The sequence below is a fragment of the Triticum dicoccoides genome, chromosome 4A (assembly GCF_002162155.2).
Source record: "Triticum dicoccoides isolate Atlit2015 ecotype Zavitan chromosome 4A, WEW_v2.0, whole genome shotgun sequence".
Lineage (NCBI taxonomy): Eukaryota > Viridiplantae > Streptophyta > Magnoliopsida > Poales > Poaceae > Triticum > Triticum dicoccoides.
The window spans coordinates 372,890,180-372,914,447 of NC_041386.1; the positions used below are offsets into that span (position 1 = coordinate 372,890,180).

The 24,268-nt window shown below is 49.4% G+C and overlaps 1 protein-coding gene across 2 annotated transcripts in view; it reads left to right on the plus strand.

Moving 5' to 3' along the window:
• Window positions 1-1,960: 1,960 nt before the first annotated feature.
• Window positions 1,961-24,268, plus strand: part of LOC119285949 (inositol monophosphatase 3-like) — a 32,147-nt gene continuing 9,839 nt past the window's right edge. Inside the window, exons 1-6 of one of the 2 annotated variants that reach the window (XM_037565276.1) lie at window positions 1,961-2,162; window positions 2,302-2,352; window positions 2,474-2,661; window positions 10,094-10,178; window positions 10,298-10,352; window positions 10,479-10,522. In XM_037565276.1, the coding sequence (XP_037421173.1) occupies window positions 2,106-2,162; window positions 2,302-2,352; window positions 2,474-2,661; window positions 10,094-10,178; window positions 10,298-10,352; window positions 10,479-10,522 (480 nt within the window). In that variant the 5' untranslated portion in view covers window positions 1,961-2,105. The remainder of the gene's footprint in view (window positions 2,163-2,301; window positions 2,353-2,473; window positions 2,662-10,093; window positions 10,179-10,297; window positions 10,353-10,478; window positions 10,523-24,268) is intronic. The other variant, XM_037565275.1, reaches the window with a different exon arrangement.

Sequence of the window (24,268 nt, forward strand, 5' to 3'; positions counted from 1 at the left end):
GGGGGGGGTTGAGTATATGTGTTATGTGCATATTGTGTATTGGGCCCGCCTCCTAGTTCCTTGTATAGTTGAGGTCCGTGGCCCATCTTTGTACATCATATATACATGCCTATGCACGAAGAGCAATACATCGTGCAATTCACATATTCTACAGGTAGCAACCATGTCTCACATGAATGGAAAGGGGAATCATTTAGGAGCCGGTTCACCTTGTGTCCAATGACATATGCTCGAGCTCTCGCCGTATGTCCACTTGGGGCTTGGGGAGTAGTTGTAGTGTACATGGGGATAACCGTAGGATGCTCCGCATCACATGCATCTTCGTTTGAGTATTCTTGTAGTAGTGACAGCAACAGGCAAATTGACTTACCCAAGCAGCATTCAACTGCGGCTCATTGTTTGACCCTTGATCCATGATTTCTTCGTGCCCCCATGCCGAAACAATGCCTCTCTTACGGGTACACGAATTGCTTTTGGGGGGGGGGGGTTAAAACCTCAATGTAAATAGATAAACACGTCTTTTCATAAGATGCGTGTATGCCATGACATTTTGTACTACAAAGCACGCAATTTCTTTTTTTCTTAAAAAAACAATGCTCTTGTTTAAATTGCATTTTAGCAGGGTTTTTATCTGATATCACATAGCAGCATTCAGTAGCACTAACATGGTAGTTTTCAGTAGTAGTCACATGCATTGGCGGAGCGTAGTGGGGACAATACCGGGCGTTGCCCCCCCCTTGCTAGAGAAAAAATTACACAATAGGCTTATATTTCAACTAATCGCTCTACTAATTCTCCGGCATGTCCGATCACCCTAGCCTTTTCTATGTCATACACTTGTTTTGACCCCTCCTAACACTTGGTTCACGCTCCGCCACTGGTCACATGCCTTTTTTTTGAAGATTGCATGACAATTTTTGTATCTAAGCCATGCAATTGAACACCCACACTAAAGTACGCGGTCTAAAATGCAGGGATGCCATGTTTTTTGATTGACAATTTATCAGGATTCTTAGCGGCACTTACATGGCAGTTATAGTAGTACTCATTAGGCATTTTTTCCAGCGGTGTACATATGGTTGTTTTCTCCCCAAAAGTGGCATGTGCAGTTTTATTGGATATGGCATGTCATTTTTCATTTCCCCTAGCATGATAGTTTTAGTGGATCATAGTATGGCATGCATGGTAGTTTTAGTGGATCTAGCATAGCATCCTTTAGCAGCACTTACATGGCATTTTTAGTACTACTCACCAGACATTTTTTAGCAGCACTCACCTCGCAATTTTAGTACTACTCATTTGGCATTTTAGCAGCTTTCAGGTGACAATTTTAGTACATATGGCTGATTGTATGGCATAATAGTTTTAGTGGGTATGACATGACAGTTTTAGTGGACATGACATGACATTTTTTTTCTATTATTTATCTTTCATTTAAAAGAACAACATTTGTGTGCCATAAAATGCTATTGACACCTATTGATACCTTCCACACAAATTTACATAGCAAAACCATTAAGTATACATGTGCAAGTTTATACTACTTGTAGCTCCAAAATTTACATAACATGTCATTTTTTTGTGTGCTTTTGCTACACTCTCGTGGTAAAAACAGCAGGTTTTGGCATTGTTAGATGCGGGAGTGACATGGGAGGGTGGGGATGATAGGTTTAGTGCAGATCTTACCTCAATTCGATGTTATGATGCTTGAATCCATGCGCGGTGGCGGTTTGCGTGGGAGGTGTATCCAACGCGAATGATTGGTTCACCGAGACCACAATGGCCCTGTTTGGATACTCTAACACAGTTAGAGTTAGAGTTATTTTCTAATCCACTCTAACCCAAATAAGCATCTCTCCACCGGGATAGTTGGTGAAACTAATCTACTCTAACCCTTCCTGTTTGATACTTTTAGCTTATTTAAGCTCCAAACTAACCCAAACTAGCTCTAACCCGATGATCCTGGCCATTGGCGTCCAACGAAAAGGTTACACACCTAGGGCGCTCCACCCAGCCGAGCGTTCCTGTACACATCAAATTCCCTCTTCGTATAGCTCAAAAAAAAAATCCCTCTTCGTAGTCTGGAGGCGGGAGATTCGGAAGCCATGGCGGAGGAGCAGTTCCTGGCCGCAGCGGTGGACGCCGCCAAGAGCGCCGGCGAGGTAATCCTCCTATACCATGAACTCGATCCGTCCCTTCATCCTCCTGCCGCAATTGTTTCTCAGGCCCACTGCTCGTGACGGATTCGCGATTTCCTGTTCGCTCATTCTGGGACCGATTTGCACCCTATGGTCTATGCAGATTATCCGCAAGAGCTTTTACCTAACCAAGAATGTGGAGCACAAGGGCCAGGTCTTTCCTCTCGCCTCTTTCTTTTCCCCACGCATCTTGCCTCCTTTTGATGCCGCTGTCTGCCTTGATTGGATTGCGATCTACGTAGTCGTCATGGTGCTATGGATTGTTGCTGCTGCAGATGGATCTGGTGACGGAGACGGACAAGGCCTGCGAGGATCTCATCTTCAACCACCTCCGGATGCTCTACCCGGACCACAAGTTCATCGGCGAGGAGACGTCTGCAGCCCTCGGCTCCACCGATGACCTCACCTACGACCCCACCTGGATAGTCGACCCTCTCGATGGCACCACCAATTTCGTTCATGGGTAACGACGATGTTCTAGTATGCGCACTCTGTTGTGGACCCTTGTTTTCTTGCTTTTTTTTAGAACAAAAGGCGCAAGGAGCGCTTGGCCTTATACTATATAAAGCGCTCAAACAGTGGCAAAGTAACATATAAGTCTTACAAACCAAAACACATACTCCTCGGCTCCTCGCACAAAGTGCAAATCAAGCATGCACCTCGCACAAAAGGACTAGAGGCTAAGCAGCTCCTGAAGTGCCTAGAACGTTTCAGTTCGTAGCATGAAGATCTATAAGCCTCTATAACCCATCCAATGAAGTTTCCTTGTCCTTCATTCTCCCTGGAGGCATCCAAAGCTGAAAGAAGGTCGAACATTTAAACACAGGATTGGATGGAAACATCATTTCAATGGCCATTTGTTATGAATATTCCATAAGGCTCAACACATGGCTGCAATGCAATGCCATGCGACTGTTCGTTGCATACCCCCAACACCCGGGACAAGGCCCAAGAGCTCAGAGCAACAGATTGGGTTCCAGGATCATCCCAGTCTCTCCCTCACAAAGTTCCACATGAATTTCTCCATTGGGCAAAATAATATATCATTTCTATCTTCTCGCTTACCGCACAAGGCATAGGAGCCATCACTCGGACCGTTGTGTTTCAACTTTCAAGATATTGCAAACCGAGGTAATCTCCCCCTAATCAGCTGTCTGATGAAGACCTTAATCTTCATGTGCATGGCCGCTTGCCAAAGAAGTTTAGCATGCTGAACAACAGGGTCGGAAGAGAGTTTGGCGTATAAAGATTTCACCGACCAGTCGCTTCTAGGTCGCAGGAGATTTTGTTGGATGAATTCAATAGCAGAGCATTAATAACTTTGGCACCAAGGGCCTCCCATAAGTTTGCCTCGACCTGGTCAAAGGTATGATGAAACAAGACGTTGAGCGACCCCTGTCTAATTGCTGAGCTGGCTAACATCTCTGGATCAGAGGCCATGATGAAGAGCCGGCGGTATCTGATGTGGGGCGGGGCCCACCAATCCAATTGTCCAACCAGAATCTGGTCGATTGCCTGTCCCATACAAGATGCTTTGCTCCTAAATCAAAGATTGGCTTGATGGCCTGGATTCCATTCCAGAAAGGGGTCCTACGCCTAGTCGAGGTGAAGAAGTTGGACCTTCTAGTATCTGTCTTTGATGAGATCCAATTGTAGACCTAGAGAGTTTTGACTAATCTTCCATATAAATTTGCTTGGTAGAACAATGTTTATAAGTTGGGAGTTTAGCACTCCTAGACCCCCATGGTCTTTAGGTTTGCAAATAGATGCCCATTTCACTATGTATGGTATTTACGTTTGAGTGTATGTCTTTCCTAGAAAAAAAATGAGCCTCACTTTGTTGAAACTTGTGTGCACATTGTTGGCTAACAGAAAGCGACCCATGGTGTAAGTTGGGACTGGCGGGAGACACACATTATTGAGAACCAATCTTCCCCCTAACACGAGAAAATTTGCATTTCCAGGGCTCGGATACTTTATTGCATGACAGGTTTTAGTTAAGGCATAAAACTTTCTCACTAATAGGAATATCGTGGTATGAGATCGAAAAATTGGCAGATTTGCAATTTACTCCCTCTGTTCTTAAATATAAGACATTTCAAAGATTTCATTATGGACTACATACGGAGCAAATGGATGAATCTACACTAAAATATGTCTATATACATCCGTATGTAGTTCATAATGGAATCTCTAAAAGGTCTAATATTTGGGAACGGAGGGAGTAAAAGGTTAGCAGCCCTTCTACTCCATGATCAACAGCCCCATAACAGCAATCTCATATTCTTAAAAAATAATCTTCGTATAAGACATCACCTCAAAATAGAGTAGCAACCCTTTGCTACTGCGCTATCGACACCCCCATAACAGCAGTCTCACATTCTTAAAAAAATAATCTTCATACAATACATCACCTTAGACCAATTGGACCATGGCAATGCTTTGATAGCTAGGCTAAAAGGGAGCATGGTGTCATCCGCATATCTGCTTCATTGGTCCCGACTTCATTGGTCTGCTGCTAGACCAACCTCATTCGGAGGGGCATCGTGACCATGTTGAAAAACTATTGCCAGCGGTGGAGAAGTTTGTGAACTAGCCGGACATCAGTACTCCGTTCTAGATGTATCTTTTGAGTAGTGGGCTTCTGTACTCTCCTGAAAAGCACTATGGAAAAAACTCCTTAGGTGTTTAATGAATTGGTGCAATAAAATTACCATTGAGCAAGTTGTTTTCGTCTCTAATGTTTATCTCCTGCCCCCGAGCTTGGTGAGGTCCTTGTGTGTCCTACAAGAGCTTTGCAAGTTTTTGTCTTGATCTGCAAAGAAAGGTCAGGACCCCGAGCGTTTTCTTCCCCTTCTCCAGTCCCTCCAATTGCGCCTGGGAGGCTTATTCAGGTGGGCACTTTGTTCTTGTGACCAGGAAAGTGGATCTCCCAGTTTTTTTATCTCGGGCCATACCTATAGGTAGCATACCCTAGAGCGCTTCCGAAGAAACTTCCCCTAGAGGTGAAAAAAGCGTCGGAAATGCTCAACCTTCTTTTCCTTCATCCGAGGAAGAAGTGCCGAGGTAATGCACTACACCATGGTTAGCTCCTATGAGGACCTGGAATGTTTTGCTCGGGCTGCACTTACGGGTCTCATTGATCCATGGCTTCTCGGCAACCCCTTGACATTTATGTGTCCCTGGGGAAAACATACGTGGGGTGGAGAGGCGACGACGGTCGCCATAATTCGTTCGTGACTTGAGGGGAGCCCATTGCTCCTGCCGAGCCAACATAGGAGTGCTTAATGGCCATGATAGGTTCTGATGGAAAGGCGAAGCATAAAATAGGATCATGTCCGAAAATAGTGAATACGGTCTTTATATTTTCTGTATAGTAAGGTTATTGTGAACACGTTATTATGAAATAGGAACTTGTGTAGCGTTGTTGACTGAAGTCACGGAAGTGAGATCTTTCACCTTCGAGCCCCGAGCCAGATCTTTGACCTAGGCGAGACTCTTGGAACTTTTATAGAGTCGACAATGAGCCGTATCTCCTGACCAGTGCCTGGGAAGAGTAGCCTTTTATTTCTAGACAACCATATCGTCCTCTTTCGTGAGATTTATCCGATGGTCTGGTGGTCAAACTCTGGAGCAGTTACTCCTAGGTTCGGTCAGTAGGACATTCCCCAGCTGGTACCCTTTCATGAGGTTATGGATGTCACTCATAACTTAATCAAGGTATGTTTCTTGCGGTCAAGAGACCGCTCCAAGGGAACTCTTGACCGTAATCATGCCCTTGGTCCCCATGTTCCGAGGCACAGGCGGTCATGAAACACTATTGCACATAGCGAGAGAAGTGTGGGTTTACCCAAGATGGACATGAACATTGTGCAAACCTCGATAACGCTTACGTGGGTGGGAGTAGTCAGATATTTCCCTCATCCCATGCGTATGGAGAGGATAATTCGCCTTACCAGGTAAGGCGCCCCGACGAATATCTCCCGCAAAGGTGAGTCCTTGGGGCGAAGGGCGAAGCTCATTTCTTCGTATATGGAGTGACTTCAGATTACTTGCAAAAAGAACATTGAATGGAGGACCATCTTGGAGGAGGCTTGTCGAGAGGATATGATGAGTAGAGACTTCAGAGACGACTTGATTCTGAAGCATCGGCTACATGATGAATGGATAATCCGAAGGTTGAACAAAGTCTTGTGCGCGGTCCCCGGTCCACTAGGAGTGGTGGTCCCTAACCACCAAGAGGGAGTTTGGTGGTGCAGGCCGACATGGTGCACGGCTCGGATTTACGAGTTGGATGAACCGGTCTCCAAATAATCCCAATGTATGGTGAAATGATTCCCTGATGACAATCCGATTCACAACAGTGTGGCGGGATCTGGGCAGCTCTCTGGCGAGGGGATTTGGCGTGCAACCTTATTCTCCACAAGGGTTTCTGCCTGAACGGTAATTGACTATGTTGAACCAATGGGGTACCCCAGCGGTAAGAGATCCTCCTCCACTTCTCAAGTTGACCTGGGTGGGTGTGCCGAAGCGAGACGATCTAGGAGGACCCAAACCGACACTAGAAGGTTTTCGCCCCGAAGAGCGAGGTTGATGTACGCCTCCTGGGTCAAAGTGGGGGACTAGCCCCAACCTTTCGCTTTGTTAGTATGTTTGTGCTTTGTGAAAAGGTTTGTTGGTGACGAAGATCCGTTCGGGCCCCACGGCGGATGCCAAATGTTGATGAATAATGGTCCGCTGATCTTAAGATCTGAGGTTTATCATGGAAGTGGAGAGAGAGGGTTGGTGCTCGAAGGGTTCTCGTCGGCGATGAAGGTGAAACCGTGGTTTTACATAGGTTTAGGCCCGTGGATGGGCAATAGCCCTACTTCCTTCCTACCCATCTTTATAGATGATCACAGAGGATTACATTTGTGTTTTCCTATCTACTGAGCTAGGGTGTGGAAATGAGCTCCCGTATATCTTCGTCCCCTTGGTGGGGATTGGTACCGCCCTTATATAGCTAGTCTTAGGTCGGTAGTTTGGTCCTGATTTTCCAGGGATATGATACAATCAGGTTATCCTGCAGTTACGAGGTACAAACCTCCCGCTATCGTAGAATTCCTAAAGAAGTGCTCCTGATCTTATTCCTTACGACCAAGGGTGATGCCACCGTAGGGGCAGGTATGGGTGGCTGCCCCGGGTAGCCGTGTAATGTGTTTCCTAGGTGGCCAAATCCAACACCGATTCGTTTTGAAAGAGGAGGCAAACAACGTGACGACATAGAGATATGAAATAGGAAAACCATTCGTTTTAAACGTGGGCTAGCACTTACAGAAAAAATGCCTAGAACCAGCCCAAATTAGATAGCCTAGAACTGTCGAGCAAGTAGCAGGCAATCCCAAAAATCCGCAATCATGCGTAGCTCCGGCTCGCCGGACACCAGGCACCTGACGAATGGGAAAACAATAAATAGCCCCCCGCTTGGCCTGCGTGGGTGGCAGCAGCGGCAGTGGCACGGCATCGAGCTTGCGCAAACGGGAAGTTGCAGTTTGCAAGGGCAGCAAGCGCGACCAACAGGTATACCCAGTCAAATTCATTTTTTTTCTCATATGAACCTTAAATTTATGGTCTTGTGGGCAATTATTGAACCTGGTGATGATGTAATGTAGGGAATCTATAAGAAAATGAAACCAATTGCTGCTTAATTTGGAACTCCCCCAATTACCGAACCTTAATTGTCTAATGAAGCCTCTGATGCAAACATTTTATGAGCTCCTGTTCCTGAACCTGCAGTGTGTAATGAGGGCTCTCGTGATAACATTTTGCAAACTTCTATTCAAGGATTTAGTCAAGCTGATATTCAACCTGATTCCGGTCTCTAGAACAAATTAGAAATTATTCTACTCCAGAAATTAAAGACGCAGTGATGAGGAACACTAGAGAGGAAAAAAATCGCATGTCAGATTTGTTTGGCTACGTCTAGATGCTTCCACTCTAGTGTAGTACTTCTTTTCTTTTCTACCATACCTACTGATTTCTAGAGTCTTCTAGTTGTGAGTAGCTATGAGTAGAATGGTGAAACTTAAATAATGTTTTCTAGAGTATTCCAGCTATAAGTAGAAGTATGTGAAGGCTTCCCAAAGCCCTATAAATAGAGGTCCTCACCTCTACTTTGTACCCAGACTACTTACCCCACTACCTATAATAGAACTTGGTGTTCTTATCTAAGATCTTGGAGTAGATCTTGTGCTCTAGGAGTTCTGGATTGAACTCCTGCTGCCATATTGGCCTACATTCGTCTCTAGAGTGATATCTAGCGCAGCACGTTGAAGTTGTTCCTTCAACACTTGTGCTGTACACATTGTAGCAGCAAGGTGGAGTTAGCTCCTCCACAACCTTGTGCTGCTTCATGCAGCGAGGAGGGAATATTTGTCGAGAATTGGGAATGTTTGTATTTTGTGCTTTTTTGTGGTTACATCACCTAGTTGTCGAGAGTCTTGAACTATTTTGAACCATTAGTTATGTTAATTTTTTAGTACATCTAGCTTTGTATTTGAGTTTTATGAGTTTTGGTTGAGAGGACTTGCATTTGCATGTTAAAATGTTCAGACCTTAAATGTGGGGCACTAATAAGTTCAATTCCTGGATCTGTCACTGCTTAGAAGTGCATATTCGAGCATAGTGGGGCGCAAGGCTCGGGGCCCCTTAGCCACTCGGGCGGGTAATATGGTTCGGGTGTGCCCGTTAGGGGTGAGCATAAAAACCGAAAAACCGAACACCGGACCGAAGCCGAAACCGAAAAAACCGAAATTTCGGTTTTTGTCAATAATACAGGAAATTTTGGTTTCTGCTTGTACTAACCGAACTAAGTTCGGTTGGTTTGGTTTCTAATGCGGTTAACCGAAACAAAACCGAACACTACGTGTACGTGAGACACATAGAGTCAACGCAGATGCAAGGCTGGCGTGAAGCGACGGCGCTGTCCTTCTCGCCTCGATGTTGCTTTTTTTATAGGGCAAGGCCTCGACGTTGCTACTGGACCAAGCCAGCCAGCCACTAGCCCATGTGCGTGCCCACTAGCAAACTTGGACGTTGTTAAAAATATGCAAACTTTCTTTGACCATGGGCCGACCACGTGCATGCATGCTTAGTCCGCATGTGAATAGACAACCAGAGACACCTTATTCCTTTAGTCCCACCTCGCCTGGCTGAAGACAGGAGGCAAATTTTCTTGGCTATAAGAGTGTGCCGCTGGCACAAATGCTTGAAGCAAATTTGTTCGGTGTAAACCGAGAAACTGAACCGAATATTTGGTTAACCGAATTTTCGGTTAGTTATTTTGGGCTATCATTTTTGGTTTTTGGTTTTGCTAACCGAATTTGTGAAATAACCGAATGGTAGAAACCGAATTTTCGGTTTATACCGAATGCCCAGCCCTAGCGCCCGTACCGCCTCTATCTGAACGGGTATCCATACTGACAACGATCTCTTTGCCACCGAGGTGACCAGCGACAAGGAGTGCATGCTACAGGCGTTGACTTGTATGGTTGTCGTGCGCTGAGGGCTTGTCCAGAGCTCCCTTGTCGAATTCCCAAAGTCGCTAGACGAGATGAGGATTTCTCCTCCTTTCGCCTCTCACCCGCGGTCACCTCTGAATCTGGCTCGCCGTCAGACTCTCGGCAGTATCCATGAGCGCCTAGAAGCGGCTGCACTAACCCACACCCCTAGTGAAGGTCGAGGAGGTGAGACTCCGGTGAGGCAGCGACCCCGATTGAACTCGGCGGAATAACCTTGCCAGCTGCGAGAGCGTGTCGGTACAAGAGTGAAAGCCATCTGTCAAAAAGACAAAGTACCTTTCTTCATCGTGCATTTTCTTTTCTTATGCCAAGATTGTGCACTTTTTTATATTTCAGCTTTCCTTTTGTGTGCGTCTCGATTGGCCTCACCATTGGGAAGATTCCCACCGTTGGAGTTGTGTACAACCCCATCATGAATGAGGTAAATATTGTTACTCTATGTAATTTTTCCTTGTTTTATTTGAGGATCGGTGCAATATAATCTGGGCAAAGGAACTCGGAAAGGTTTTGAGTCTGATTTTGTGTTTTTTCTTCAATTAGCTTTTCGCAGCTGTTCGTGGAAAAGGTGCTTTTCTCAATGGTTCTCCAATTAAAAGTAAGGACATTTTTGTTGATTAGGTCCTGATCTGTTGCGATTCAACAGAAGAAGCAAGTCAAGATTACAGTCCCTTTTTCTGATTGCCCGCGTGTGTTAATTTCAATATACACCTCTCATGTGCAGCATCGCCTCAAAATGAGTTGGTGAAGGCTCTTATGGTGACAGAGGTAGGTGACAGACTGTCAAAGATTATCATTTCCATGTCATTCACACATTCAACTAGAGGGAATCATACCACACTCTGAAATAATTGATACTTTGCGGTACATAACTTTCTTTTTGATGCATAGTGTTTGAACTCTGTTGCTGGCTTAGCTGCTAACCCCTTTAAGATTTCATCAGTCATCAGAACAGTTTAGTTGTCATAAAATACTACAAGTAGTAAATCAGGGTTAGCTGATGTTTCGAAATTAAATACATGACTACTACTAGTTTTCTTTGGATTCTCCAGGTCCAACACCGACCTTAAAGTTTGACTGGGGGCACTAGAGTAGCCTCTTGCATGAATGAGCAGCAGTAATCTAGGACTTCTTTTCTTTTCCCTCTCATAAAGTTTAACCAGGGTCTTGCAATCCAAGTGCATGAATGAGCAGCAGTAATCTAGGACTTCCATTTTCTGAATCTTTTGATTCAGCCTAGTTGTGGAATCTTGAAGAAAGTAACAAATAATAGCAAAGTATTATGTGGGTGTCGAATGTATATATTTGGCAAAATAAATCAATTTCTGATAAGTGCAGCTGCACTTTTTAGTTATATGGAGTATAGACCAAAAAATGGGAAACAAGAAAACTTGATTCCTTTACCCAAGATGGCAAAAGGTGATTGGTCCATGCAAGGAAAATGACATGTGGTGTTCTGCGCTGATGCACATGCTGCACCCCCATGCTTGCATGTGAATATCAAACCTCTGTACTGTCATACTAATTCCTCTTTTCGATATTTCAAAATGCTATAACTTTTGAATTGAGCGTCGGAATTACAATCCGTTTTCTCTGCTGGACCTCTCGTGACGAGTTCTTCAAAACCAGATTCCATATCAGTATGTTCCGATGAACTTTTTCCAAAGCAACTTGGGTGCTACATGAAGCAACTTTTAGTTCTATAGGAAACAACTCGTGATGTTGCCTTCCATGGCGCTAGTTAGCCTAATGTCTGCACTAAATTGGCTACCACCCAAGTAGCTTAACTTTTATTCCTAAATTGCTTACCATTGAGTGCATTATGGTAAGTTGCTTATGTAATTTTCAGTATGGTAGGCCTACTTTTATAGTACTACATGCAACCATTAGCTATGTCAGGCAACTGAGCATCATAGGTAGGCAACTTCATAGTGTTGTAGACAACTTATTTTTCGATGTAGGCAACTTAGAAGCCATGGTAGGAAACTCATGGTACTCTAGGCAACTAATTAGCAATGGCAGGCAACTGAGCATCACCAGTAGACAACTTCATAAACTGTAAGAACTTAGTTTCCGAGGTAGGCAACTTAGAAACCATGACAAACAACTTCCACAGTATTTCAGGTGATCAATGAGCAATGTTATGTAACTTTCGCATTACTCCCTCCGTTCCACTTTATAGTGCGCATAAGTTTTCTAGCGTTTGTTAGAGTACGTAATGGGCCTAATGGCCTGGGCTAGCGGTATAGCCCGTTAGTCTTAGGGTTAATTAGAGATAAGGGTCGCTTGCTTAGGGGTCAAGTAAGCCTTGCTTGGGAGTCAAGTAAACCTCTCTATATAAAGAGAGGAGATGTATCAATCTAATGAAGCAAGAATTAAGAAGGAAATCCCCTTCCCTCTTGCCCGACCGTGGGTAAAAAGGCCCCCGGCCGGCCCTCTTGCGCCCTCCTTCTAGTAGCACCATAACAATTTGGTATCAGCTAGCTTCGGTTCGATCATGTCTTCACCGCCGCCCAACCCGTCTCTTCCGCTGCCGGTCACCTCGTCGCCTCCGACGACCACCACGACCGTCGCCCCGCTCCTGCCCGCGTCGGGATCCTCCGTCGCGCCCGCCCCCGTCGTCCTCACACCGGAGGTGTCCGGGGCGCTGCGGGGCCTAACACAGGCGGTCCAGGAGATCCGCATGTTCTTGGCTGGGTCCTACAGGCCGCACCCGGCTGCGCCGCCCATCACCGCCACCGTGCCACCGTGGCTGCCGTGGCAGCCGCCGCACCAGGCGGCCCCCGCCGTGCTCGCCGAGCTGCTGCAGCAGCCGCTGCAGCTGCCATCCAGTGCCCTGTCCTGGCTGCCGTGGCAGCCGCCGCACCAGGCGGCCTCCGCCGCGCTCGCCGGGCTGCTGCAGCAGCCCTGCAGCTGCCATCCACCGCCACCACCGCCCGTCATGGCTGCCGTGGCAGCCGCCGCACCAGGTGGCCTCCGCCGCGCTCACCGGGCCGCTGCAGCAGCTGTCATCCACCGCCACCACCGCCCCGCCCTGGCTGCAGTGGCAGCCACCGCTCCTGGCGATCTACGCCGCGCCCGGCGGTTCGTCGGAGCAGCCGCTGCAACTGCAGCAGCCATCGCCGGTCAGCTCCAGCCCCGCATCGACCGTGCCGACGGGAGTCCCGATCCACCAGATCAAGTTCCCGCCGTCGCCATCACCGCTTCCCCAGGGCGTCCCCATCCAGCAGATCAAGTTCCCGCCATCACCGTCACCGCTTCCAGCTTGGATCACTACTCGCCACGTGTCGGCGGCGGTGAGGCTGCAGGCTGTTACGCGCAGCCTCCTAGCGCGTCGGCGTGTGCGTGAGATGCGTGGTCTGCAGCTGCCGCTCCTCCCAGCTGCGCTTCGCTGCGCAAAGGACCTCGATCTCGTCCGCTGCGTCGGGGATCTTGGGCATGCTATTTTCCCCGCGGGCAGCAACCTCAAAGTCTGCAACATCGGCGGTTGTGGGGGCGCACCCCTCGTCATTCTCCATCGCAAGCCCTCCACTCTTCTCTGTGCGGTGCAGACCAACAACCGTCCGGCGGGGAGAAGGCAGGGTGTCACCGACAGGAGCGCACCGCGTAGCACCACTGCATTCTGCCGGCCGCCGCGAGAGCGCCTCTGCCGGTCGCTCTTGCGACCACTTCCAGGTGGCCATACACATGCACTCCTTTTGTCCAGATGGTGTTCATGGGATCCAGGTGGCTGTACACGTGCACGTCCGACGTGCGGATGGTGTCCACTTTTTGTTAAGGGTCCAAAATAAATCGTCCCAGTCCATTTCAGGTTGAGAGTAATAAAACAAGCCGAGATGTAAAAGGCTTGTTTTTAGGTGTTAGGTTTGTGTTGCGTCGAGTCATGGTTATAAGTTGGTTAGGCCTAGGCTGTAGTGTTAGAGTACGTAATGGGCCTAATGGCCTGGGCTGGCGGTATAGCCCGTTAGTCTTAGGGTTAATTAGAGATAAGGGTCGCTTGCTTAGGGGTCAAGTAAGCCTTGCTTGGGAGTCAAGTAAACCTCTCTATATAAAGAGAGGAGATGTATCAATCTAATGAAGCAAGAATTAAGAAGGAAATCCCCTTCCCTCTTGCCCGGCCGTGGGCAAAAAGGCCCCCGGCCGGCCCTCTTGCGCCCTCCTAGTAGAACCATAACAGCGTTATTCCACTATGTAGTGCATATAAGCAACTTTGTGCTCTTCTCGACGAAACTAAGCCCACAGCCGCACGGACGCCCACATCGCCTTTATCCCCTTCCTCTTGCACACAACACGCATCGCAGGCGGTCGGGACTCGGGATTGGACTAGTAGCGACGAGGGCCACACCATCCTCTTCTCTCCTCCGCGGCGACGAGGACCATGCCATCGCCTCCCGTTCCCCTGCTCCGGCTACGAGGAGCAACGGCCGAGACCATGACGGCTTGATCTTGGAGCGGACATGGCGGCGGCAGTGTCTGCGAGCGGCGGCAAGAAGTGCAAGTGCGAGTGCGAGCGGCGGCAAGAAGTGCAAGTGTGAGCTGTCTGCACCTAAGCTTGGGCAGCTCCACGAGGCTGCGGGGTTGCCTGCCTTCCTCGCCGTCTGTGCATGCCTCTCCGCCCGGCCGGATCCAAGAGATTGCGGTGGCGAGGCGGTCAGGGGCGTGGGCACTAGACCTGCGTCACCGTCGACCTATGTCCGCTACCGGTGTCTTCGGCATCTCCGCGTCCGCTGCCGGCGTCACCGTGTTTGCTGCTGCCTTCTCCGCGTCCTCCACTGGCGGCCGGCGTCCACCGCGTCCGACTTCCTCGTGTCCACCGCGGGCGGCCAGCAGCACCGTGTCCGCGATGGTGGCCGGCGTCCCGACTCTGCTTCTCAATGTCCATGGTCAGCATCACCACGTACACTGCCGACGGCCAGGAGCATTGCTTTTGCGGCCGACTTCTTCCCTTATGCCGCCGGCGGCCAGCGTCACCTCGCCTGCGGCCGGCTTCTTCCCTTCCGCCGCCGGTGTCCGACGTCACTGCGCCCGCGGCCGGCTTCTCCGCCGGTGGTCGGCGTCACCGCATCCCTGGCCTGCATGCCCACACCGGTGTTTGCTAGCTAGTTGAGTGTCTGCAAGGGCATGTGACGGACGAAGCAGGGTTATTCTCGTCCAAAGCTAGCCTCTAGCGCATGCATTGGTATTAGAGCCTGAATCTATGTGCACTAGATTTTGGAACGGAGGGAGTATTAGGTGACTAATGAGGGACGGTAGGTGACTTTCACAGTATTACCGAAAAAGGCTTTCTCCCCACTTTATATATAAAGCAAACCACCAGAGCCACAAGTTCCAACATACAAGCACACACCACACACGCACACAAGTAGCACACAGGCAAAGCACGACAAGATCCAGGTTCTGTTGAGGGCACAACTTGACAAGCCCTAAAGAGAGAAAAGAAGGGGACGCAAAGGGCCAGTGCCTAGCCATAGGCATTGCCGCAGCGAGTCCGAGGGACTAATCCGGCTCCGGAGGTGGTGGGGAAAGCGGCGGAGCCAAGCGGAAGGCCAACACAGGAAGATCTGCAATGAAGATGTCGATGGCGTCCCGATCCTGTGGGCGGGTAAGCGGCCGCCAAAGCTGCAAGTAACCACATATTTAGAAAATCGTGTCAGTAGATCGTCGAAGAGTTGCACACTGAATCACAAGCTTATTGCGAACTGTCCATAGCGTCCACATGAGAACCCTAGTACCCAAGCGCCTAGTGTGGCGGGACTGCATCGTGGAAGCCTGGAGTTCCACGAAGAGGCCAGGGAAGTTGGTATTGCACCAATGGCCACCAACCACCTTGCGGAAGCAGCTCCAAAGGAATTGCGCAGACACGCAGGTGAAGAAGATGTGATTAGAGTCCTTAGCAATCCCACATAACGGGCAGACGCCGTCTCCAAGGCCGTTGCGCTTGAGTACCTCGGCCACTAATTAGCAACGGTAGGCAAGTTAGAAGCCATGGCAGGGAACTTTCACAATACTATAGGCAACTAATTAGCAATGGCAGGCAACTGAGCGTCACCGCTAGACGACTTCATAAACTATAAGAACTTAGCTTCTGAGGTAGGCAACTTCGAAACCATGGTAGGTAACTTTCATAGTATTTCAGGCGACTAATTTTCAACATGTTGCTTCCTATAGCACTAAATTTATTTTTGAAAAAATTTCTTGTCAAAGCATACCCATATGGGATCTACTCCCTTATATTATGGGACGGAGGGAGTAGTTTCCAAAAGCTTGTCGCGAAAAACCTAATGGTGAAAACGGACCACAATTCCGTTTAAAAGGTATAGCATTTGGAATTTGTCAAAAAACAAAATAATTGACATGCGGCGGGCTGAGGGGTTTACACCGGGAGAGGGAATCTTTTTTATGTTGGGGAACCACGTGGGGGTAAAATAGAGAGAGACACGCTAGCTTAGAGGAAAAGTCTTGCACGGAAGTGCCCGGAGTGGCGACTGGCGGTGATATGCCGGCGACTGGCGCTATGCCGTCTTCCCCATCCCCCTGATCCTCTTCCCCTGGTATTTTACCCTCCTGATTTGCTCCTTCTCTTTGTCCCCAACCTGCTTTAGCTTTCCATCCCCTTCCCTGGGCTCTCGCGCTCCCTGTTTTTATCCCTGATTCCCGTCCTGTACCAATTCCTTTCTCCGCCCTTGCTGCCTTGTGGCTTTGTGCTGATTTCCACCCCTGGTACCATTCTCGTTTTTTTGGATCGGCTCCTACCATCCTCTCAGCTGATCTTTTGGGCGGATCAAACCTATCCTGGATTAGGGATTTCCCTTAGCCCTCTGTATCTGTTAAATACAGAGGGATGAGAGTGGTTCCTGCAGCTTCAGTTATCATTCAGCTGAATCAAGTTCAGAAAGGAGTGTGCTGTAGCAGTTGTGAAAGACAGACAACCGAAACAGCAATTAAACAACAATGAAGATAGTGGCCTGGAACTGCCGTGGTTGGACAATCACCCAGCAGTTCGAGGGCTTTTGGACGTCCAAAGGCGTGAGAATCATTCAGATATTTTAGTTCTGTCTGAAACCAAGTTGGACTAGAGGACCAAAGGGACACCTATTTTGAAGCAAAGAGCACATATAGATTGGTTGAAAAAGGGTGACTATAATACACAATTTTTTCGCAATTGTTGTTCTGAGAGGAAAAGGAGAAACAAAATCACTAAACTGCGTGATGACCACGGTAATTTTACTGTAGGTCAGGGGACTTTAAAGGATCATATTCATAATTTCTACAACTCCCTCTTCACTGCACAACCTGCTACAAACTGGCTGATTTGTTCCAACATGTGCAACCACGGGTTTCAGACTATATGAATGCTTCCCTCTGTCCTCCCTTCATTGAAAAAGAAATCTTTCAAGCTTTGCAAAATATCGAGGACCTAAAAGCTCCGGGCCCAGACGGGATGCCAACAATATTTTACAAGAGATTCTGGGATTTGGTTGGTGAGCAGGTCAAATGTGAGGTCCTGACAGTTCTAAATGGTGGCCCATCCCAGCTGAGTGGAATAGAACTACAGTCGTGCTAATTCCGAAGAGTAAAAATCTAGAAAGGATTAATGATTCTAGACCGATCAGTCTCTGTAACGTGCTATACAAAATTCTTTCCAAGGTTCTTACTACTAGACTGAAAGTCTTTCTCGGGGACATTATCTCGCAAAATCAAAGTGCCTTTGTTCCAGGTCGTTTAATCACTGACAATGTCCTAGTTGCTTATGAGATGTCTCAATTTATCAGTAACAAAAGAAATGGACAAGAGGGTTTCATGGCAATCAAACTTGATGTGAGTAGAGCATATGATAGAGTGGGATGGAATTTTCTTGAAGCAATGTTGATCAAGCTTGATTCCATAATAAGCGGGTCTCTTGATGAAATGTGTTAGATCAGCGACTTACAGAGTTAAAGTGAATGGTGATCATATACCCCTAATGGGTTCTGAGACAAGGGGACCCGCTTTCCCCCTCTCTTTCTGATCTGTGCTGAAGAATTTTCCTCCTTACTCCATATTGCCGAGGAACAAGGGCTGATTGAAGGCATTCAGATTTGTCCAGGAGCACCGAGCGTGTCACACTTGCTTTTTGCGGATGACTCCTTCCTCCTAAAGGCAGATTGGGACAATGCTTCTGAACTTTAATGTATCCTTGACCTGTATGAAGAATGCTGAGGACAAATTTTCAGCCCGAATTGTAATAATACGCAAAAGTTAGAAATTTATGGATCATTTTCATCTCTCTTGTGAGGGGCAAAATGAGAGGTACCTAAGGCTCCCAGTTCATATAGGCAAATCCAAAAAGTGAGTGTTCCAATATCTGAAGGGGAAAATTTGGTCTAGAATCCAAGGTTGGAAGGAGAAAGCACTGTCTAAAGCTGGAAAAGAAATTCTTATTAAGGAAGTGGCTCAGGCGATCCCAACTTATGTTATGTCATGCTTTGACATCACTAAAGGAATTTGTGAGATCTCTTCCATGGTATGTTGGTTTTGGTGGAGTCAAATGGAGAAAATAAATTACATTGGGTTGCTTGGGACAGATTATCTAAGCCGAAGAAGGATGGAGGTTTAGGTTTTAGAGATCTTTATTTCTTTAATATTGCTATGCTAGCAAGGCAAGCCTGGAGGATCCTTCTAACTCCCGAGTCCCTTTGCGCTCAACTTCTCAAGGCGAGATACTTTACTGTATGAGGATTTCTTGAAGGTCATGCCGAAGAATGGCATCTCTTGTTAGTCCAAACTACTGTGGTAGGGGTGTACTATGGGTGATAGGGGTTCTACCTTATATGTGGTAGCGGTCCTGATTTGGAGTGCTAAGGGTATTTTCCTAGTGGTAGGTGTCCTGCACTATGAGTGGTAGGAGTTCCCTGCTGGTGGTGCTATACGTGGTGCTATACTATACGTGCTAGGGGTGCCCAAACTAGTAGTACTCACTCTCTCTCTCACACACACACACACGTACACTTGCACAAGTAGTACTAATTAAGCTTGAAGCTGAATATTTTTCTCTGAAGGAGTGGCTTCATTTACAACGCAGGATACAAGTCCTTTTATAGGACAATGAACCGACTATAGGCTGCACATTATGTGCACTACAAACTAGTAATAGTGTGTGAACATGGACTTCTAAGTCCAGCCACACTACTATCCTATCCTATCCTTACAGGCTCAATAAATGTCTGCCATCTTATCCTGCCAAGTGCAGGTTATCCTTGACCCTTGTGGTTGCTTGAAGAGTTTCCTTGGAGACTGAGTTGAAAACAACATTCTCCCCCTCAACCCTGTCGTCGGGGTTGGATGTTGACGATCCCGATCTTGTCGCGCAGCTCCTAGAACCGGACGCGACCAAGTGGCTTCATCAGGATGTCCGCCTTCTGCTCACCAGTCTTGATGAACTCCATGACCATCGTGCCCTTCTCGACACAGTCTCATATAAAGTGGTATTGGAGATCGTTGTGCTTGCTATGGTCATGCAGCACCGGATTCTTGCAGAGGGAAATTGCTGACTTATTTTCGACGAAGATGAGTGCATGGGCGGTCTCTTGGTTCAACATCTCGCTGAGAAGACGAGCCAACTGCTGAGAAGACGAGGCAGCCAGATTCCCTGACATGCAGCTGTTGTTGCCGCGATGTACTCCGCCTCGCACGAAGAAGTCGCGACAACCTTCCGCCTGACCGATTGCCAGGAACTGCTCTCGAGGAAGAACAATATGCCAGAGGTGCTCTTCCTGGAGACAATGTCGCCAACGTGGTCGGAGTCGCTGTAGCCGACCAGGTTCTCACCGCCACCATGGCGATACACACATCCATGCGTGATCGTGCCTAAGATGTACCGGAGCAAGTGTTTGACGACAGCGAGATGATTGCTTGTCGGGGCTTCCATGAACCTGCTCAGGAACCCTACAGTGAACGAGATGTTCGGTCGGGTATGCATGAGATACCTAAGGCTAGATGCTGTGGTAGAACGTTGCGTCCACCGCTTCTCGGCGCTCTCTTTGTTGAGCTTGAGCTGTGCCTCCATCGAGGCTTGCACGACGTGGCATTCAAACATGCCAGCTCGCTCCAGAATCTTGGCGGCATAGGCCGTTTGCGTGATTGTCGTGCGACCACGCTCCTGGTTTACCCCTAACCCGAGGTAGTACCGGAGCAGCCCGAGGTCGCTCATGCTGCAGAGACGTTGCATCTCTCCCTTGAAGCGTTGAACCTCGCCGGGCTTTGCCTCGACGATGACCAGGTCGTTGACGTAGATGCCGACAGTGAGCAGTGTGTTCGCGGTGCCACACAAGTACACACTGTGCTCAGAAGCGTTGCGGGAGAACCCAAGTGCTGCGAGGCTTGCATCCAGCTTGGCGTTCCACGCTCTCGAGGCTTGCCTGAGACCCTACAAGGCCTTGTGTAGCTTGTACACGCCCTGCTCGCGTCCTTCGGTGATGAAACTAGGTGGCTAGGGGACGTAGACTTCCTCCTCGAGGTCGCTGTTGAGGAATGCCGACTTGACCTCCATATGGTGACCTTCCCAGCCTCAATGTGTCGCCAGGGCAAGGATCAGTCAAACGGACTCGAGCCTTGCTACGGGAGCGAAGACTTCCTCGAAGTCCACCCCTGCGCGTTGCGCATACCCTTTTGCAACGAGCCGGGTCTCTTGCTTGACGATGGGGCAATGCTCGTCCTTCTTTACTTTGAACAACGCTTGAGCCCAATAGCTCGATGCCCTACGGGTAGCATGGTGAGTGTCCAAGTAGCCATCTAGCATCGTGCGATGCCAGGAATCCTCGCGCTCTGCTTCAGCAAACGTGGTTGGCTCCTTGACGGCCATTAGATGCAACACCTCGTCGTCATCGAGATTCTCCGCCAATTGTGGTGGCTCGGCGAGGTCATCGACACGCTGGTATCAGTGTGGGACGCTGGCACTATCGTCAGCGTCGAACAAGTCCGATCGCACTGTTGGTGGAGTTGCAAACTGAACTGGCACAACCTCGCCTGAGGTGTCCGGGGTTGCTGACCGTGAGGTTGGTGTGCTTGCTGTGTTTGGAGCCACTGGGCTTGGGGCCGCAGTGCTCGGGGTTGCTCTGCTCGGGGTCTCCTTTGTGCCCGGGGTTGCTGCCCGAGCACCATCACTTGTGCACATTGTGTACTCCACGGTGAAGGAGCTGCTTGCTGGCGCCTCTCCTGGCGCTTCCCAGTTCCAACGTGCCTCCTTATCGAAGATGGTGCCGTGGGAGACGTGTACACGCTTCGTGACGGGGTTGTACGCCTTGGATCCCGTCCCGTAGCCCATGAACACCATAGGGGTGCTCCTGTCGTCGAGCTTCTTTAGCTGTGGGTGCGTCGTCTTGACGTGCCCAACACAGCCAAAGGTTCGAAGGAAGCACACATCAGGCTTCCTCCTGTACCACACCTCGTAAGGCATCTTGCCGTCGACGCTCCTTGTGAAGGAGCGGTTGAGGATGAAGACAGTCGTGAGATAACGTTGCACCTACTTTGCTTCGAGCATGCAACGTGCCATCTCAAGCACCGTCTGGTTCCTCCGCTCGACGACGCCGTTCTGCTACGGCGAGTAGGGGGCCGTGAGATAACGTTGCACCACTTTGTCGTCGCAGTGCTTGTAGAACGTGGCAGATGTGAACTCGCCACCACGGTCCGTGCGCAACACGCGCAGCTTGTGGCCGCACACAATCTTTCTTGCCGCTTGCTGCTTGACGATGCCTCACTCCACCTCGTTCTTGGAGGCGTGGAGTATCACCCACATGAACCTGCCGTAGTCGTCGACGAGCAACAGGATGTAGCGACGCCTGCCAGGCGTTGCCGGGGTGATCGAGCCGCGGAGGTCCCTGTGGACCAACTCCAGGGGCTTCTTCGCCCTGTACCTTTCTTTCTTAGGGAAGGGTAGACGCTGTTGCTTCCCGGCAAGACATGCATCACACAGTTCGTCGGCGTGCATGATGTGCGATAGCCCACGCACGAGTCCACCACGAGCCACCTTTTGCAGCTCGTCGAAGTGTCGGTGTCCGAGCCGAGCATGCCAATACCAAGCGTCGGAAACATGGCCCACGGTGAGGCACAAGGTTGTACGGGGCAAAGAAGAACTTGTACAGGGGATTTGGTCCTCAGGTTACCTCGATGAGCAAGCGCCCGTCCTTGTCTCGCACGGAGAGCACTCGCTCCCACGATGGATGTTGATGTCGTACCAGCTCTCGTCGAGCTGGCCGACGCTCACAATGCTGCTCTTGAGCACTGGGATGAAGAAGACGTTCGTGAACGCCCTATGGTAAGCCCCGTTGTTGGCGAAGACGACGGTCCCGCGTCCATGGATGTCCACCATGGAGCCATGCCCAGGCCGCGCCTTTCCGGTGATCGAGTGGTCCAGCTCCGCGAACACGTCGACCGAACCAGTCATGTGGTTCGTGGCGCCGGTATCAAGGAACCAACCCTCGCTGCGCTTGTCTCCTACAAGCGCGGGTGTGGTCACAGCTTTCTCCTCATTGAGGAAGATGTAGCCGCACGCACACGCCGTTGTCAGGGAGCCATCTCCCGCCAACCTGGTGGACCCAAACACTTGGTTTTCGGGGTATGGCCGACCTGATGCGCCGTGTTGTCTTGCATGGACTTGGCAGGACCCGACGTTGTCGGAGCCGCGGTTGCCGGGGTGTAGCTTCCCCACGCTTGTGCCTTCATTGCCTCCCAGTCGATAGGCCCTGAGAACAATATTCTTTGGGCAATTCCTACCACTATAGAGATGGATTCTGCTGACAAGCTCCGTGCCGCCTGCATGGACTCGACGGTTGCCGGGACCGTGGTCGCGCGAGGCGTTGTGCCCTCCTGCACGGTTTGGGCGCAGGCCAACATCGTTGCTGGCTCACCATCTACGTCAGCTTGGACGAGGTTTGCCTTGGCTGCGGCAGCCTTGTCAGCTATCCTCTTGCGGCAATCGTGGGCCCAATTGATGCTGCAATATCGGCAGTTGTCCCGATCGTCGCTGCCATCACCTCGTCCAGCCCCGCCACGCTGTTAGGGCTGGCCTGGCTTGCGCCCGCGGTTGCCGCCACCACTTTGGGTGCGATCGCCGCCTCTGCCCGTGCCCCCTCCGCTGCCATCACCTTCAAAGGAAGGACGAAGTCGTCGAGAATCGGCGCGTCATCATATATGGGACCTAACACCAAATGAGAAGACACATTAGAGGTAGAGGTCAAGTCGTTAGTGTTGAAAGTGGCCTCACATGACCTATCAACTATCTCATTCTTTCTATGTGTTGGTTCACTCACTCCCTTAAGGTAGGTGCACTCAATCTCACGTATGGTGGAGTCACTCATCTCACTCAAGTGGTGGGGGTTGTGGCTCTCCTCACATGGGAATTGTGGCAACACATCATATATGGGGCTAGTGGTGAAGTCACTCTCGCTCTCAATATGGTGGCTAAAGTCACTCAAGTCATCATATGTCGTCGTGGTCGAAGGGAAAATCCCATGCTCAACCATCTCGTTGTCCTCGCCGTGGATGAAGGCCAAAGATGGCACATCATCACTCTCGCCTTCTAAGATGGAAGCATCATCCTTGCTCGTCACCATGTCGCTCGCCTTCAAAGCTTGGTCCTCAAATGGCTCCGTAGTCATAGTCGTCGCCGCACCGTCTTGAAAAAGAGTCGAAGTAGACTCGGCACCATCAATGCCACAAAGAGGGATGGCGGTGAAGTCAAACTTGGGAGCATCGTCTTGGAGCTCGTCGGGCTTGGACATCGTGGTGGTACTAGCCTCATGCTCGTTCTCATGGAGTTTGGTCGTCACGAAATGAGTTTGGGGTGGAGAAGCTTTGGCCTTCATGAGTTCTTCTTCCGCCTTGAGAGCACCAATGTAGTTGTCGTCGAGGGACTTGTAGTTCTCGAGGAAGATCGTCTTGGAGATGTCGTTGTGCAATCCCATCATGAAGTGGAACTTAATCGAAATGGGGTCGTCCACGCCGGCTCGTCGCAAGGCTTTCTTCATCTCCTTGAAGTACTCATCGATGGACTTGGATCCTTGGATGGTGTTCTCCAATTGGCGTTGAAGTTGTTCCGTGTAGGTTGGAGGCACGAACTCTCGCCGCAAAGCTCTCTTCGTCTTGGGCCAACTCATGTTGTAGGTCTCCGAAGGTATGTGAAGCCACCATGTGACGCGTAGTCGTGGAAGTTTCTTGTGACGCACTTCACTTGATCTTCGGGAGGAACTTGATGTAGCTTGAGGTAGTCGTCCATCAAACGCTCCCACTCGAGATACTCCTCGGGTTCTAGAGTCCCATAAAAAGGAATCTTGTGGTCGGTGTCAAGGTCGTAGTAGCTCGTGGAAGTCGCGGACTTGAGCTTGGGAAGCTTCTCTTGAGCGTAGTCTTGAGGTCCTTGTTGGCGAAGATGCCGTATATCCGAAGGCGAAGATGCCTTGAAGTCGCTTGACGAAGATGCCAAGGGAGATGGTGAAGTCGTTGAGCGGTTGTTGGTGTTGAGCTCTTGACGTTCACGTC